This window comes from Nipponia nippon, unplaced genomic scaffold (assembly GCF_047370975.1).
Source record: "Nipponia nippon isolate SJK-2023a ecotype South Korea unplaced genomic scaffold, ASM4737097v1 scaffold_11, whole genome shotgun sequence".
Classification (NCBI taxonomy): domain Eukaryota; kingdom Metazoa; phylum Chordata; class Aves; order Pelecaniformes; family Threskiornithidae; genus Nipponia; species Nipponia nippon.
Genome location: NW_028262302.1, coordinates 14,266,777 through 14,280,000, shown reverse-complemented (window position 1 = coordinate 14,280,000; position 13,224 = coordinate 14,266,777). Strand labels below are relative to the sequence as shown.

The 13,224-nt window shown below is 39.5% G+C and overlaps 1 protein-coding gene across 1 annotated transcript in view; it reads right to left on the bottom strand.

Moving 5' to 3' along the window:
• The window catches only part of GOLGA5 (golgin A5), a 19,521-nt gene extending 6,830 nt beyond the window's left edge, over positions 1–12,691 (bottom strand). The window contains exons 1-9 of the mRNA XM_087747555.1: positions 12,521–12,691; positions 11,096–11,711; positions 8,043–8,264; positions 6,750–6,969; positions 6,048–6,171; positions 5,011–5,214; positions 3,609–3,779; positions 2,832–2,960; positions 787–885 (exon numbers count right to left, since the gene is read on the bottom strand). Of these exons, the coding sequence (XP_087603681.1) occupies positions 787–885; positions 2,832–2,960; positions 3,609–3,779; positions 5,011–5,214; positions 6,048–6,171; positions 6,750–6,969; positions 8,043–8,264; positions 11,096–11,660 (1,734 nt within the window). The 5' untranslated portion in view covers positions 11,661–11,711; positions 12,521–12,691. The remainder of the gene's footprint in view (positions 1–786; positions 886–2,831; positions 2,961–3,608; positions 3,780–5,010; positions 5,215–6,047; positions 6,172–6,749; positions 6,970–8,042; positions 8,265–11,095; positions 11,712–12,520) is intronic.
• Positions 12,692–13,224: the final 533 nt, after the last annotated feature.

Below are 13,224 nucleotides of genomic sequence, written 5' to 3'. Positions count from 1 at the left end.
CAATTTCCAAATCCCCTGACACTATAACTGTACAGCTGACCGTAGTTGACTCTAGACTATCAATTTCTCTACATATAGACTACTTTTCATTACGCTAAGATAACTGACACAAAATGAAGATAACTGACACAAAATGAGGCCTATGCCTTCATGCTGCCCAAGGAGACTGTGGGGGCTGACAAGTATCGGAAGGTTCCAAAAGGGATTAGACTGATTCAAGGAAAATAGGTCCATAAACATACTGGTGGGACTCAGTAGGGACGTAAACACTAATGCTCCTAATTCAAGTGCTGATGCTGAGCAAGTACAAGGGAGTGAAGAAAGCGGCCAGGCTCACATGCTGGCCCCATTGCCACTCTCCAAGATAGAACAGCAGGCTAGATGGATCACTGAGTCTGTAGGATGTTATTTATGTTCTTATGCCCAGTTTAAAGGATCATTGCAGAAACCATGATGACCCAATCAAGCACCAATGACTTTTTTTAGTTTTCAAAAAGAAGAATGTTGATCTAGCACCACCCCATCAGGTCTAGTTGGGACACAGGTTGATTCCCCCCCCCCCGAAGACAAAAGCGCATGCAATTATAAATTAGGCTATTTACTGCTTCGTGGTTCCCTTCTTGTACTCCCTCCACTCAAAGCTCTACTCTGTACTGAAAACACGTACACTGTAACTCATTAGTAGAGCATTTATGTTTCTTTTGTACAGTTTAATCAAATTAATAGTTCTCTTCACTGTTTTCATAACTGAAGGTGATAAAGTTATTTTCTATACACACACAGTACCTGATTTCTGAGCTTCTGAATTTCTTCCTCTCTGTCTTTTATTCTGCTTTGCAAAGTATTCTTTGTTCGATACAATTCTTCTTCAGTATAATGGAGTTCCTATAAAATGTATCACAATCACAAATAAAAGATTTTATATGTATAAGTATTTTGAGACACATTCCCTTATCTAGAGTTTCACAGCAGAACACAAGAAGGCAATATGCTGCAATCAAATGTAAACTGAAATTTAATCTTAGTTAAGTGTCTGGCTAGGGGGTGCAGGCAGAGAGCTGAGTATGAAGACACAACCTACAAGTCTTATCAAATTCTTTTGTAGAGACTGACCTAATATAAATATTAATCCAGACTAGTTTACTAAGAGTCACACAATTTCATTGGGACCATGATTTATCTTCCTTATACTCTCACCATTTATTATATTGCTATCTTGATATGATGTTGATAATGTAACTTAAACAATTAGGAAATGCTTTGGGGGGAATCTGTATTCCTAAAATAAACCCATCAATCCGAGATACCATTTTTTAAAACTGTTTAAAAACCCTTGGCATATCTATCTATAATTCTGTATGACACAGATCTTCCTTTAAAGTTTAGGATAAATTAACATAACAGGTGTGAAAGGGAAAGGTATATTAGTAAGGGATAACTTACTGAACAGCAAATCTAATCGTGTTTTGTTACTTCCATGACTTAGCGGCTATTTTAACTCTGACTTAAAGACTTGTCATGCTTATCTTCTAAATTAAGACAGTCTTCAAATCACTGTATCACTTCAGCTGTCAGTTACAACAGAAAACAGATAATCCCATTCCCCCTTCAAACCGTCAGGTGTATAAGAAATAACACCTCTACTTACTTGCCATCTTTAGACTCAGAAACCTCATGGCAATAGTTAAAGGAATTCCCAGATAGAACAGACAGTAATTGTATTAAGTACCAATGCATGCAATTACTTTAAAAGCACATGTAAATGTGTGTCATCAAAAGGAATACTTCAGTTTCTGTAATAACTGATAATGCTTTTTTCTTTTTTAAATTCACCTCACTTTTTCTATGTGCAGTATTGACTTAAAATATACCCCTCAGAAGGGCAGGAGTAACAAAATACAATCTACCATCTGCTTTGATACAATAAACATCAGCTATCCATCAAGAGCAGACCTTGACTTCTGCCTTTTAATTAGTTCAAGCTGCTAGCATCTCATTAAAACTTAATTTCTGGAAGGACAGATAATCCTATAAGATAAATTGTTCCTAGCAGATACAGTGTACTCTCCTGCTTTCCTCATTATTAATTCTCTTTACATGAGCTTTTTCTTAGAGAGAAATTTTTTAATAGGGTGCAAAGTATTTGTCTGATTGCTACTGAATAATAAGTTTGTTCACATGGAACATGAGTTTGCCTTTTTTCCTCTCTTTTTAGCACAAAACGGCTTAAATCAAGGGGGAGTTTGCTTAAAAAGATGACGCAATCTGACAAAATTCATTAATATAATTTTATCAGCAATTTGTCTAATTGAGAAGTTTGGAAGTAACAACATTTAAATTCAGAACTGAGTAACAAGTGGATTAAAAAAATATCCGTGAGTTGGTACTACAGTAACATTGTTTTATGAGCTAAATCTTATGTAGTAATTAAGCGCAGGAAGTTCTACAGTAACCATTTTTAGTATTTGAGTTTCTTGATATAAATAACGGTTACAAATGTTACTATATCCCTATTGTTTGATTGTTCCCCTGCTGATAAAATTTAAGAACGTGATCAATTGTGTGCACTCCCTAGGGTCATGTTTATTCTTTAATACATCAGTGAGATCTCTGTTTATCAGGAGTATCCGGAAAGCCCTGTCCATTGCTTAGTACTGGTCGCACGGTTTGGCCTAGTGACATTCATTAAGCTTTTGGTGATTTCTTTGGAATACCAGACAAAAAAATAACCCAAATACTGTATAAGGTACTCTCTTATTAAGCCAAAGACTTTACTGATGACACCACATGAGGTCTAAAATAAGACCAATCAGCTTTCAAGAATTCCTTACCTGTTTTTGCCGTTCTAGTTCAGCTTCTGCCTCTTGCTTGGCCATTTTATGTGCTGCTATTTGCTCCTGTAGGTCTTGAAGCTGCTCTCTCACTGACTCAGCTTCACTTACCTGCTGAGTCTCCATATCCTGAAATGAACAGAAATGTTACCATTTCACTAACATTCAAACAATACGGTACTCTGTCATAGGTAACAGCAAAAAAAAAGTTGTATCTGCAATATTGCTTCAAAAGAAAATGAAGGTGAGGGTGTATTGAATAAATGACATTTGGTCATTCTATACAGAATATTTTTACTAATATAGTAATAAAATAAATGCATGTTGTGAACATGAAAAGCCTCCACTTTTTCCCTTCTACTGTCTACAGGATAAAACTGTGTAAAGGAGGCTTGCGTGCAACTGCTGGGTTGAGCCAATTTTGCCAGCAGATGACTCGGATTACAGCTGCTTTAAGGATTAGTAGCCCTTGCAGAAAAGGATATAGGTGATCTCTACAGAAATCACCACGCTTGTTTGGGAAGAAATGCTTCCCTCAAAAGGAGGGCACAGTAGTGAGGGAAGAGAGAAGCGGCATCTCCCCCATGACCTGAAGTGGTGAGAGAGAACGTGGAAAGAAACTGGGTATCAATAAGCACTTGTCTCACCTTGAGCAAAAGTTGGCTTATTTTAATACTAGGTCAAATAATCACTAGAAGCAACAGCCCTAAAATATACAAGAAAACAGTCCTTTGTGCATGGTTAACTACAAATACACGTGTACATAATCATAGCTACCTGCAGCTCTGCTCTCATCTGTTGTATTTGCCCCATCAGTTTTTGTATTTCTTCTCTCTGAGTGTCTCGCTCATGTCTCAGTTCTTCTAGTTCCATTGTGCTTGCAGTATTGCTATCCAGGCCTTCAATACCAGAACCTTCTTTTAAGCTGTTTATCAACTTTTCTTTAGACTGAAATAATAAATCAATGTATTATTTATTGCAGTATTTAACAAGTGCTCAACTAGAATATGCCAAAATGACTTTGCTCTAAAATTCAAATGTAGACATACAGAAAAAGAACTGCTTTATCTGTTCTTTTAGCGAAGTTAATAATGACCCTACACATTTTAAAATGAAAATGCTTCCCTACTGATAATTTTTCTGACTTCCTGTATGTCATGGGACTGGATTTATTGAAAGCCTGTGTTATCTGAGGAAGAGCTTTATTGAAAGCCTGTGTTATCTGAGGAAGAGTACAGCTTTTCTCTTTAGAAGTGCCTAGAATGTTAAACATGTCATGGGAACAATTTTGGCTTTCCAGCTACCATAAGAGAGAAGACGGACACTAAAAGAGACTAAAGACAAAACTTTCAGTCCATCCTTTCTCCTGCTAAAGCAGCCAAATAAGAGCCAAATACAGCAATAACTCTTCTGAGAAAGAGGATGAACCATTTTATTCAGAGTCAACCTAATGTTAGCTCGACATTGACTTCTGATCTCATGCTTCTCGTATTTATCAAGATGATTTAAAGCCTGCCCTTGGATATCAGACTAAATTAATTATTCGAAACAGACACCTTTACCTTCAACATTTCGCTAACTTTTATAAACAAGACTCAAACTGACCATGTTTGGATTTGGTACCTTTAACAACTTAAGTAACATAGAACTCTGCACGAAATACATAATTTTGCCATTGTTTATATAATGCTGATCACATGCAACCTTTCAGAATATATAAAAATATTTTCTTTGGTTTACACATAAGCATCCATTATATGCTATGCTTCAGCCTCAAGCAGAATAGAGCAATAGAATAGAGCAATATTCTTGACTCCAGAATACTGGGTGTGGAACAAATTGTAGGTTACATCTGTTTATCTATATGCCTAAGATTGGACTCTTGGATGCAGAAAACACTGACAGATGTTGCACAGTAAGTGCAACGGCTCACTTGCATTTTTGTTTAAGTTCAGAAACTGAACTTCCATTTCAATTGCTTAGCTCCATATGTAAACTTAAATTTACAAAATGCAGACTGGTAGCTGTTCTGTAAAGGTATCATTATAGATATGCTCCAAAATAAATTACAGGTCACAGGAAAAAAAAAAAAAACCCACTAATTAGATTATTTGAAGCATAACACCTTAAACAAGTTAACTGTACAAATCAAACTGGATTTCTTTACAGAAATGCTTACTTGGAGTATGCGAGTAGCTTTCTGTTTATAGTCTGTCAGTTCCTGTTTTGCAGATTCTAGGTGGTTTTTAGTCACTTTGACTTGCTGCTGAAGCTCATCAGCTCGCCTCTTTTCATCTAAATACTTTCTTTCTGCTACAGTTATCCCTTCTGCCAAGTTCTGACGTTCTGCTTCCATTTTACTTAGACGAGCCGCAAACTCATTCTATTAGCAATAAAGAAACAATACTTTGTGTTTAAACACAGTCTCAACTTTAACCTAGAAAGGAAAAAAGAAAGTTTAAAAGCAACTACATGTGACACAACACCTCATATCTACCACCTCCAACTTAAAGCCACAGAAGTGCTATGTGGAAAGAAATCCTGCTTTCTTAAGCAAGTGCTAAATAATATCAGTAAAAATATGCATTTCTTTCCATCACCAGAAATAGTGAGGGAATAAAAATCTTCCTATTATTTACATTTATTTGGTAAACAAAAAGTAAGCTTTCCCCTCAAAAAATATCATCAAATGTAGTCTGCCATATTCTGATGTACTTTAAAAAAACAAAATCAGATGCTGATAAAGATTTTCAAAGATGCTATTATACATAACAAAGGCCAAGCTAAGTGTGGAAAGCAGTCTCTAGCAACAATGTACTCACATCTTTACCACAGAAGTGATTGTCCAGCTTAATATTCTTAAGATTACATCTTAAGATTGTGTAACAATTTGTTGTGTAACAACATAGCATAGAAAATTAAATTGATTACCAATTTAGTTTTAGAACATGTTTTAACATTAAAGTTAGCATGAAAAAACAGTACGAATTATCAGCATTAATCCTCAAAAAACTTTTAACCACAAAGCTTTCAAAATAACATATAAAAAGTAAGCTAGCATCACACGGATACTTAGCGCAGCAGACAGCACATCGTTCTAAGCATTTAGCACCCTGAACAGGAACCGAAGTCAAGGGGAAGAGAGAGCAGTTGTAACCTCACAGATCTGATCTCAAAGGTAGAGTCTGAAACTCTTCCTTACTCTTAATGTCTAACCTGCATTTGTTTGTAACTTTCTTGCTCTCGCTTGAGTGCGGAGTCTGCATCACGCAGCCTCTCTTGAAGAGTTTGAAGAGCTTGATTTTGCAAACTGCTCCCTTCACTGTGGTCTTGTATTATCCTGAAAGAGCGATATACATATTAATTGAAAAAGAAGAAATCTAGTGTGATTTTCTGGTAGAAATACAACTACCTGGTTTTCAGACCAGCTTTGAAAATTTACCTAGTCAATTATTGAATATGGCTGGCTACAGGTGTGAGGCCTGGAGTTAATGACTCACGCATCTCCTCCCTGACCTATATTCTGGAGTATCCAATTGCCGATTCATATCCCAGCACTGATATAAGTCAGAAAAGTCTTCATATTTGTGGATAAGCAAATGTATTTTTCAAGGCAAAAACATATTTCTTGAGATCTTCAGCTTCAGGCCTCTGACACACACATAAGTACTTTATACAAAATGGATTTCAATAATCAGGTGACAATAGCCCCTATTTAATACTCATTTGCCCTGTTCCCACTGCCAGCTATGATACAGTGGGCTCAGAGCAAACTTTAATCCTCATATTTCAAATCTGATACAATCCCTTTCTCCATTAGTTTACTCATTTTTATTCTTAAAGAGACTAAATTATCTACGTTGAATTTTCAAACTTGCTACTATTTGCAGAATTATGAAGCATGAAATTATGAAGTACCGTGATTTTTCACTCTGCAATGCTTCCAAAGCTTCTGTCCGAGCACTTAAGAGCTGATCAGCTTCTTGCAACCGTACTTTCAGCACAGCTAGCTGTGAATCCTTGGCACCAACAGCTTCTGTCAGATCATCAACTCGAGCTCGAAGTTCTCTAACCATCCTGTCACTCTTTGAATGGTCAACATTCCACTTCTCAACCCTTTCTCGGGATTTGTTCAATTCTACAAAATAAGAAGTTTCTTTGAAGTTTATAAAAGTAGGTATCACAAGGTATTCTAAATGGTCAGGATGCACACATCACATTTCTTAAAGAAAGAAATTGAATACAACCAGGTTGAAGTAACACTGAAACTTTATGAGCTACCAAGAAGTAACAAATGCCAGACTGCCTGTCAGAGCACGACACAAAATTTTACAGGTGATCTCAAAACAGGCATTTCATTCTGTGCCACACTGCAGACAAATTTTACGCGCCCCACCCCTTGCAATGGCCTACTGTCAAATACCCTCCATGCGAGCAAGCCTTTGGAAACCTCTGCATAAAGCTCCTAGTTCAATTCAATGTGACAATAAGCTCAACCTAAAAAACAGCAGAAAAATACACTAGTGTTGAAATAATGCCTGAATACTTATAGCAGCTTCTGTTTTTAATCAAACATCACATAATAAACTTCAACAGAAATTAAAATTCTCTGGCCCATACGGTTACTTTGAAAAAAATGCAGTCCTTCAGTTGTATGCCTAACAGCACAAGTTTGGTCCAGGTTTTATCATTTAAGTGTTTAATTATATTCACATTTTTTGTATTTGTTATTTCATTTGGCTTTGAAAAAGCTAGTGGAGTCATACAAAAATACTAAATTTTATATTTCTACCATCAGTTTCCAGGCATCAGAGATTATAGCCTACAGCAGAAAGCAGTCAGATTTTGAAGTATTTAAAGGAATTTATGCACTTAAAAATAAGTATTTTGCAAGATGTTAAAATGCAGGAGAAGTATTTTAATACTGATAACATTTGCCAATACTGTTTTAATAAAATGTAAGTTTTGGAACTAACTTGACCGCATTGTTTTAATCAACATTTGTGTTATCTTTGTAGTTGAACAAGCCTTTTAGTTTCTCCCAGCTTATTATTCTGAAACCAAGAATCATTTTGCTTAGTAAGTCATACATGCAAATTTAACTAGAAAGATTTTATTATAAACACAAAACACTAACATAGAAATAGCATTGTTTTCTAGTTCACTAGCATTTTAGTAATATGTTACACTTGAGTTTCCAAACCACAGTACCTTCTTGTGTTTCTTTGGACCTCTGAATTAATGAAGCCATTTCTTGATTTAAAGATTGAACTTCATTCCGCAGCAGCTGATTCTCCAGGCGAAGATTGGATAGCTCATGTGATTTGCAATCATCATTAGCTGAAAGGCTAGGATTAGTTACTGCACTTAGTGATGAATCCTTCACGCCATCCCCTTGTGCTCCCAGTCCAGAATCTGAACTGTCTGGAGTTTCTGTACAGAGAGATGCAAGTTAGAACTAATATATGTACATGTAAGTTGCCTTGATATAAACAGCAATTCCATGTGCTGTATCAGTGGTTAAATGCATAATAATAATAATAATAACTCAGAATAGCTTATATTGAAATGGAATATGGAGCTGCTTCTCCCAGGGGACTTGCACAAAATAGGACTATTATACAGTGTATCATGCAGCGTATTTGTTAATCCTGCAAGACAAGACATGGAAGTTATAAAATTTCTTATTACATTAATGTCAAATTTAGGATTTCAAAACATTAATACTTTTCTATGACTATGCTGCCCAGAGATGTCTTCAGAAGCTGAGAAAGTAACAGAAGAGATTAAATATACATAGCAACTAACTAGGGGAATTTTTAGTACAAGTTCATTCTGGCTTTCCATTAAGATTTTGATTTCGAGGATGTAAATTTTATTTTAAAAAATCTGTTCAGATGACTACACTTAATCATTGTGATATCAAACCTAAATATGTAACTCAGACACATAGCTATGTATATTAGTTATCTTTATGTAAAAAGCCATTTTAAGAATAATTTCAGTCAAAACATCATCTTACTGATAATTCTGTATTAATAAATCTCTCAAAATATTTTTCGAAAGCACTTTTACTATGGGAAGTCAAGTTGCAGTGATTTGAAGCAGAAACATGATCTCTCCTTTCTCTAATGAAAAAATATAAGGTAGATATACTCTGTCAAACTGTTAAAAGCTTTCTGCCAACACAAACTGTAATTCTCTAGATTATGGAAACCAAAATACAGATTTTTCTTTTTCTTTTTTTTTTTTTTTAAATCTTAGAATCTCAGTGAGAACAGTAAGGGAACTCCTGGCACTATTCTGAACAACAGTCCCTTGCAGGGAACAAGGAACCAACAGCCTTTCCCCACCATGCACAAACACACACAGAGCATCCTGGATTAATGCTGTGAAATTGATACATCCACTGTAATAGTCTTGATTCCAGCATGCAGATAGTTGGAAGCTTTGCAGCAGTGTTAAGATGAAACAGCATAGCACACAACGAGCAAACAAGCAGGAGATCCAAAAATACTACTTCTGAATTTAGTATGTCCCAGATGAGTAACTGCCGAAAATCCAGGGGGACGGATGGCAACTAATTCCAAGCAAGACTGCAGGGTAGCTGTCACAACGTTACTTACTTCACCTTGTGATCAGCAACCAACCTGCTCCACCTTCCTTGTTACCATTGCAACAGTCCCTGTCACCCAGAGCCCAGGGAGCTGGGGCAGACTATTAATTCTGAACACCACCACATTGACAAGTAGCAGCAGTGACAGCAAGATTTCTTCCACATTTTCTCAAACCCCTTTCCTATTTAAATGGTTCTAAGAAGCATCATCTCCTTCCTTTTGATTAATTTACACAATTTCCAAACTATCAGACAATTTATTTTCATTCCTTTGTCTGGAAAACGCAACAGATTAATGAAGCAAGAAACTAGCCGTTTATAGCACATATTAGATTATATCCACGGCAATGTACAAAGTATAATGCTAATTGTTTTTGTATATAGCTAATGTATCATAAGCTACTTCAACAGATCCATACAGAACATTTAAATGACACAGATATATCTATACAATCAACTTTGAAACAAGCATGCTCAAGCTCTCTGTTCTAATTGTGTGCTTCCTCATTTGGCAGCTCCGCAATGCAAACTCCACTTAAAAATCCTCAGAAGAAAATTCAACAGGCCACGCTGAGCAAAACAAGTATGTTCCTTAGGCACCAATCAGCAAGGCCATAGAGCCAGGTCTAACATATTTGAATTATTATTCATAGTAGTAAACCTTATTGAAAAGTTACAGACCCAGAAATAGAAAAATATTCACCCCTTTGAAGATGATTCCTTTTTACATCTAAAACTTTTCAGCATACTTCATGTGGTAAGTAAAAAACTGGCATTTACAGTGCTTTACATACTCAAAGTACTGAACAAATAATAAAATATTCTAACTACATTATTAAGAAATAATATAACCATTTGCTTCAATTTTCTAGACTAAACAACAGCAAAGTAGCACAGCAACAGCAAGGACTGAGTATAGATTGGATGGTCTGATAGAGAAAACAAGTTTCCTGACACTTCCCAGCCACATTCTCCTTTGCACTGACTTCAGAATCGCCCCAACTTGTGACCATCTGGCCTGGAGGCTCTTTCAGATGTCTGGAATTAGACTGCAGTAATGAACTACTCTGGCAAACCTGAAGGCTTTATCTAGCTAGCTCTCTCATGCCTGTAACTCTACAACAGCCTATCCACATCCAGCTTCCCACTCTGCAGGACAAGCAAGTTTGACAGCTTACCCCTCTTGCATGGTGGCACAGAGAAAACTCACATCATCCCACATGGTGCACTGGACAACAGCCAACACCATCTACCAGCTGGTGAAAGTCACTCACTCTCCTACGTGGCAACAATAGGTAAGGGCCCCCGAGCGATCAAACAAACGCAGCAGCGCCTGTGCTTCTAAGTGGGGACGTACAGGGGCTGATGCAAGGTCAGGTCATAGCTCAGGGAGGTCAAGGTGAGCAGTAGCAATGAGGTACATACAGAACATAAAAGATTTAGGCATTAATTATGCAGCTTGTCAAATTAGCATGGTATCCAAGATTATCACAGTGATGAAAAAATGTGAAAGACACTGCTGTACTCCACACATTTGACATACTACTACCACTAAATGTTTCATGAAGTGACAGTAAATCCATTACCTAGCCTTACCCTAGACATACTTGGGTTTTAAATATCTCTAGGTTCAATACTATTTAACTACCATTGCCTTGGCTCCTGATGGAATTATCTTCAGTAGTTTTTGCACTCTGTGTACTGGTAGACACAGAACTAATGCTTGAAGTCCGAGAGTGATTTGGAAGAACAGGTGCCTTGCTCTTTTCTTTTTTAGAGTCCATCCTTCCATTAGGCTCCTTCTCCGAACTGTTGAGAAAATCAAATAGCAACTCATCATCAGGTTCTGACTTTTTTCTTCTCACAAAATGTGAGGCAGCTCTGGGTGTGGAAACACTTTCTACTGGAGAAGCAACCTCTGAAGATGTCCTACGTGCTGGTTTAACATTTGCTGTTCCTGCTAGGATTGTGGCCTTTTGATGTTTAATATTATCAGCTGCTGAGGAGATGTAGGCTGCTTTGGATGTCGCCTGATATTTCAGTTCTCCAGTATGCTGGCGCAATTCAGAATATTCACTGGCAGAGTCCAAATTCCTGTTATCATAAACTGCACTGCTTGCTGTGTCTTTTTTGCTCAGAGCCGATGCAGCTCCTTGATCAACTCTGTTGAGTAGATCCTCTGCCTTTCCAGCGAGATCAGCAAGCCAAGACATGATGAATGTCTGTTGATAAACTCTATAAAATCAAAATTTCAGGACTGTATGCTGCAAAAGACATAGAATGATTACAAATCAGAGTGGTGTTGATAAGACAAGATGTATAGATTACCTAAACAACTGCTGTGTTAATCCATTAGCGCTGTAATTACTTTAATACTTTTCTCCTACTCGCTCGGTATTTCGCTGCTTTGGTAACGGATGGAAATAAACCGACTCACTTTCCAAGGAAAAGAGACAAAACCAAGGCTAAGCTATCAGGACCACCATATCTGTTTTTGGCATCAGCACCTGCCAGAGAGCATCCAGCCTGCTAGCCAAGCGGCACCAATAATACAAAATGCAGTCTGATTGCACCTGACAAAACCAAACTCAGTTGGAGGAGGAAAAGTGGCCAGATAATCATTACAGGAACAGGTAACAACAAACCCCTAGATGTTTGGCCTGCAGATTCATAAACTGGGTCAGACAGAGGAACTTCTCCCCAACAAACTTTGCAGCCTGCTGTCCCTTCTGTGACACCAACACGGGGACAGGGGCATGCCTTCACCTCCACCAAGGGCCTGCGACACTACACGGGCGACGTGTGCCTCTATCCCAGCTCCCGGGAAGGGCTCCCTCCCCCCAGGGCGGGCTTGCGGAGGGTCCCTTGGCCGAGCACACCCGCAGCGGGAAGGGGGAAGCGCAGAGGCAGGCGAGGCCGGGCGGGAGGGCGATGCTCAGGGTGGCCGCTGCCCTCCCCTCCCCGCTCCCCCTTAGCACGGCTGCCTGTCCCCGGCCCTCCCCCGGCCCGGCCCCCCGCCCCCACCCGGCGGCCCCTCAGGAGCGGCAGAGGCCTCAGCACAGCCCGGCCTCACCTCCTGCCAGCGCGGGAGACCCCCCCCCCCGGCCCGAGGGGAGTCGTGAGGGGGTTACGGGGGGCGGGGGAAGGGGACACCGGGCGGCGACGGTCACTGCGAGGCCCCGGGCCGGGCTCGCCGGCGCAACCCCGTCTTCCGGCAGACGTGGCTGCCTTCCGGGACGCGGTGCGCAGGCGCAGGAAGCGCCGGGAAATGCGTGAGGCGGCACGGCGCTTCAAGCCCCGCCCTGCGGGAGGGGCGGGGCAGAGGCTGGAAGGCGGGAGCACCCTGACAGGGGGGGAAGAAGGCCAATGGCCTCCTGGCTTGTATCAGGAATAGTGTGGCCAGCAGGGCTAGGGGAGCGATCGTCCCCCTGTACTCGGCACTGGTGAGGCCGCACCTCGAGTACTGTGTTCAGTTTTGGGCCCCTCACTACAAGAAGGACATGGAGGTGCTGGAGCGTGTCCAAAGAAGGGCAACGAAGCTGGTGAAGGGTCTAGAGCACAAGTCTGATGAGGAGCGGCAGAAGGAGCTGGGGTTGTTTAGTCTGGAGAAGAGGAGGCTGAGGGGAGACCTTATCGCTCTCTGCAACTACCTGAAAGGAGGCTGTAGCAAGGTGGGGGTCGGTCTCTTCTCCCAAGCAGCAAGTGACAGGACAAGAGGAAACGGCCTCAAGCTGCGCCAGGGGAGGTTTAGGTTGGATATTAGGAAAAACTTCTTCA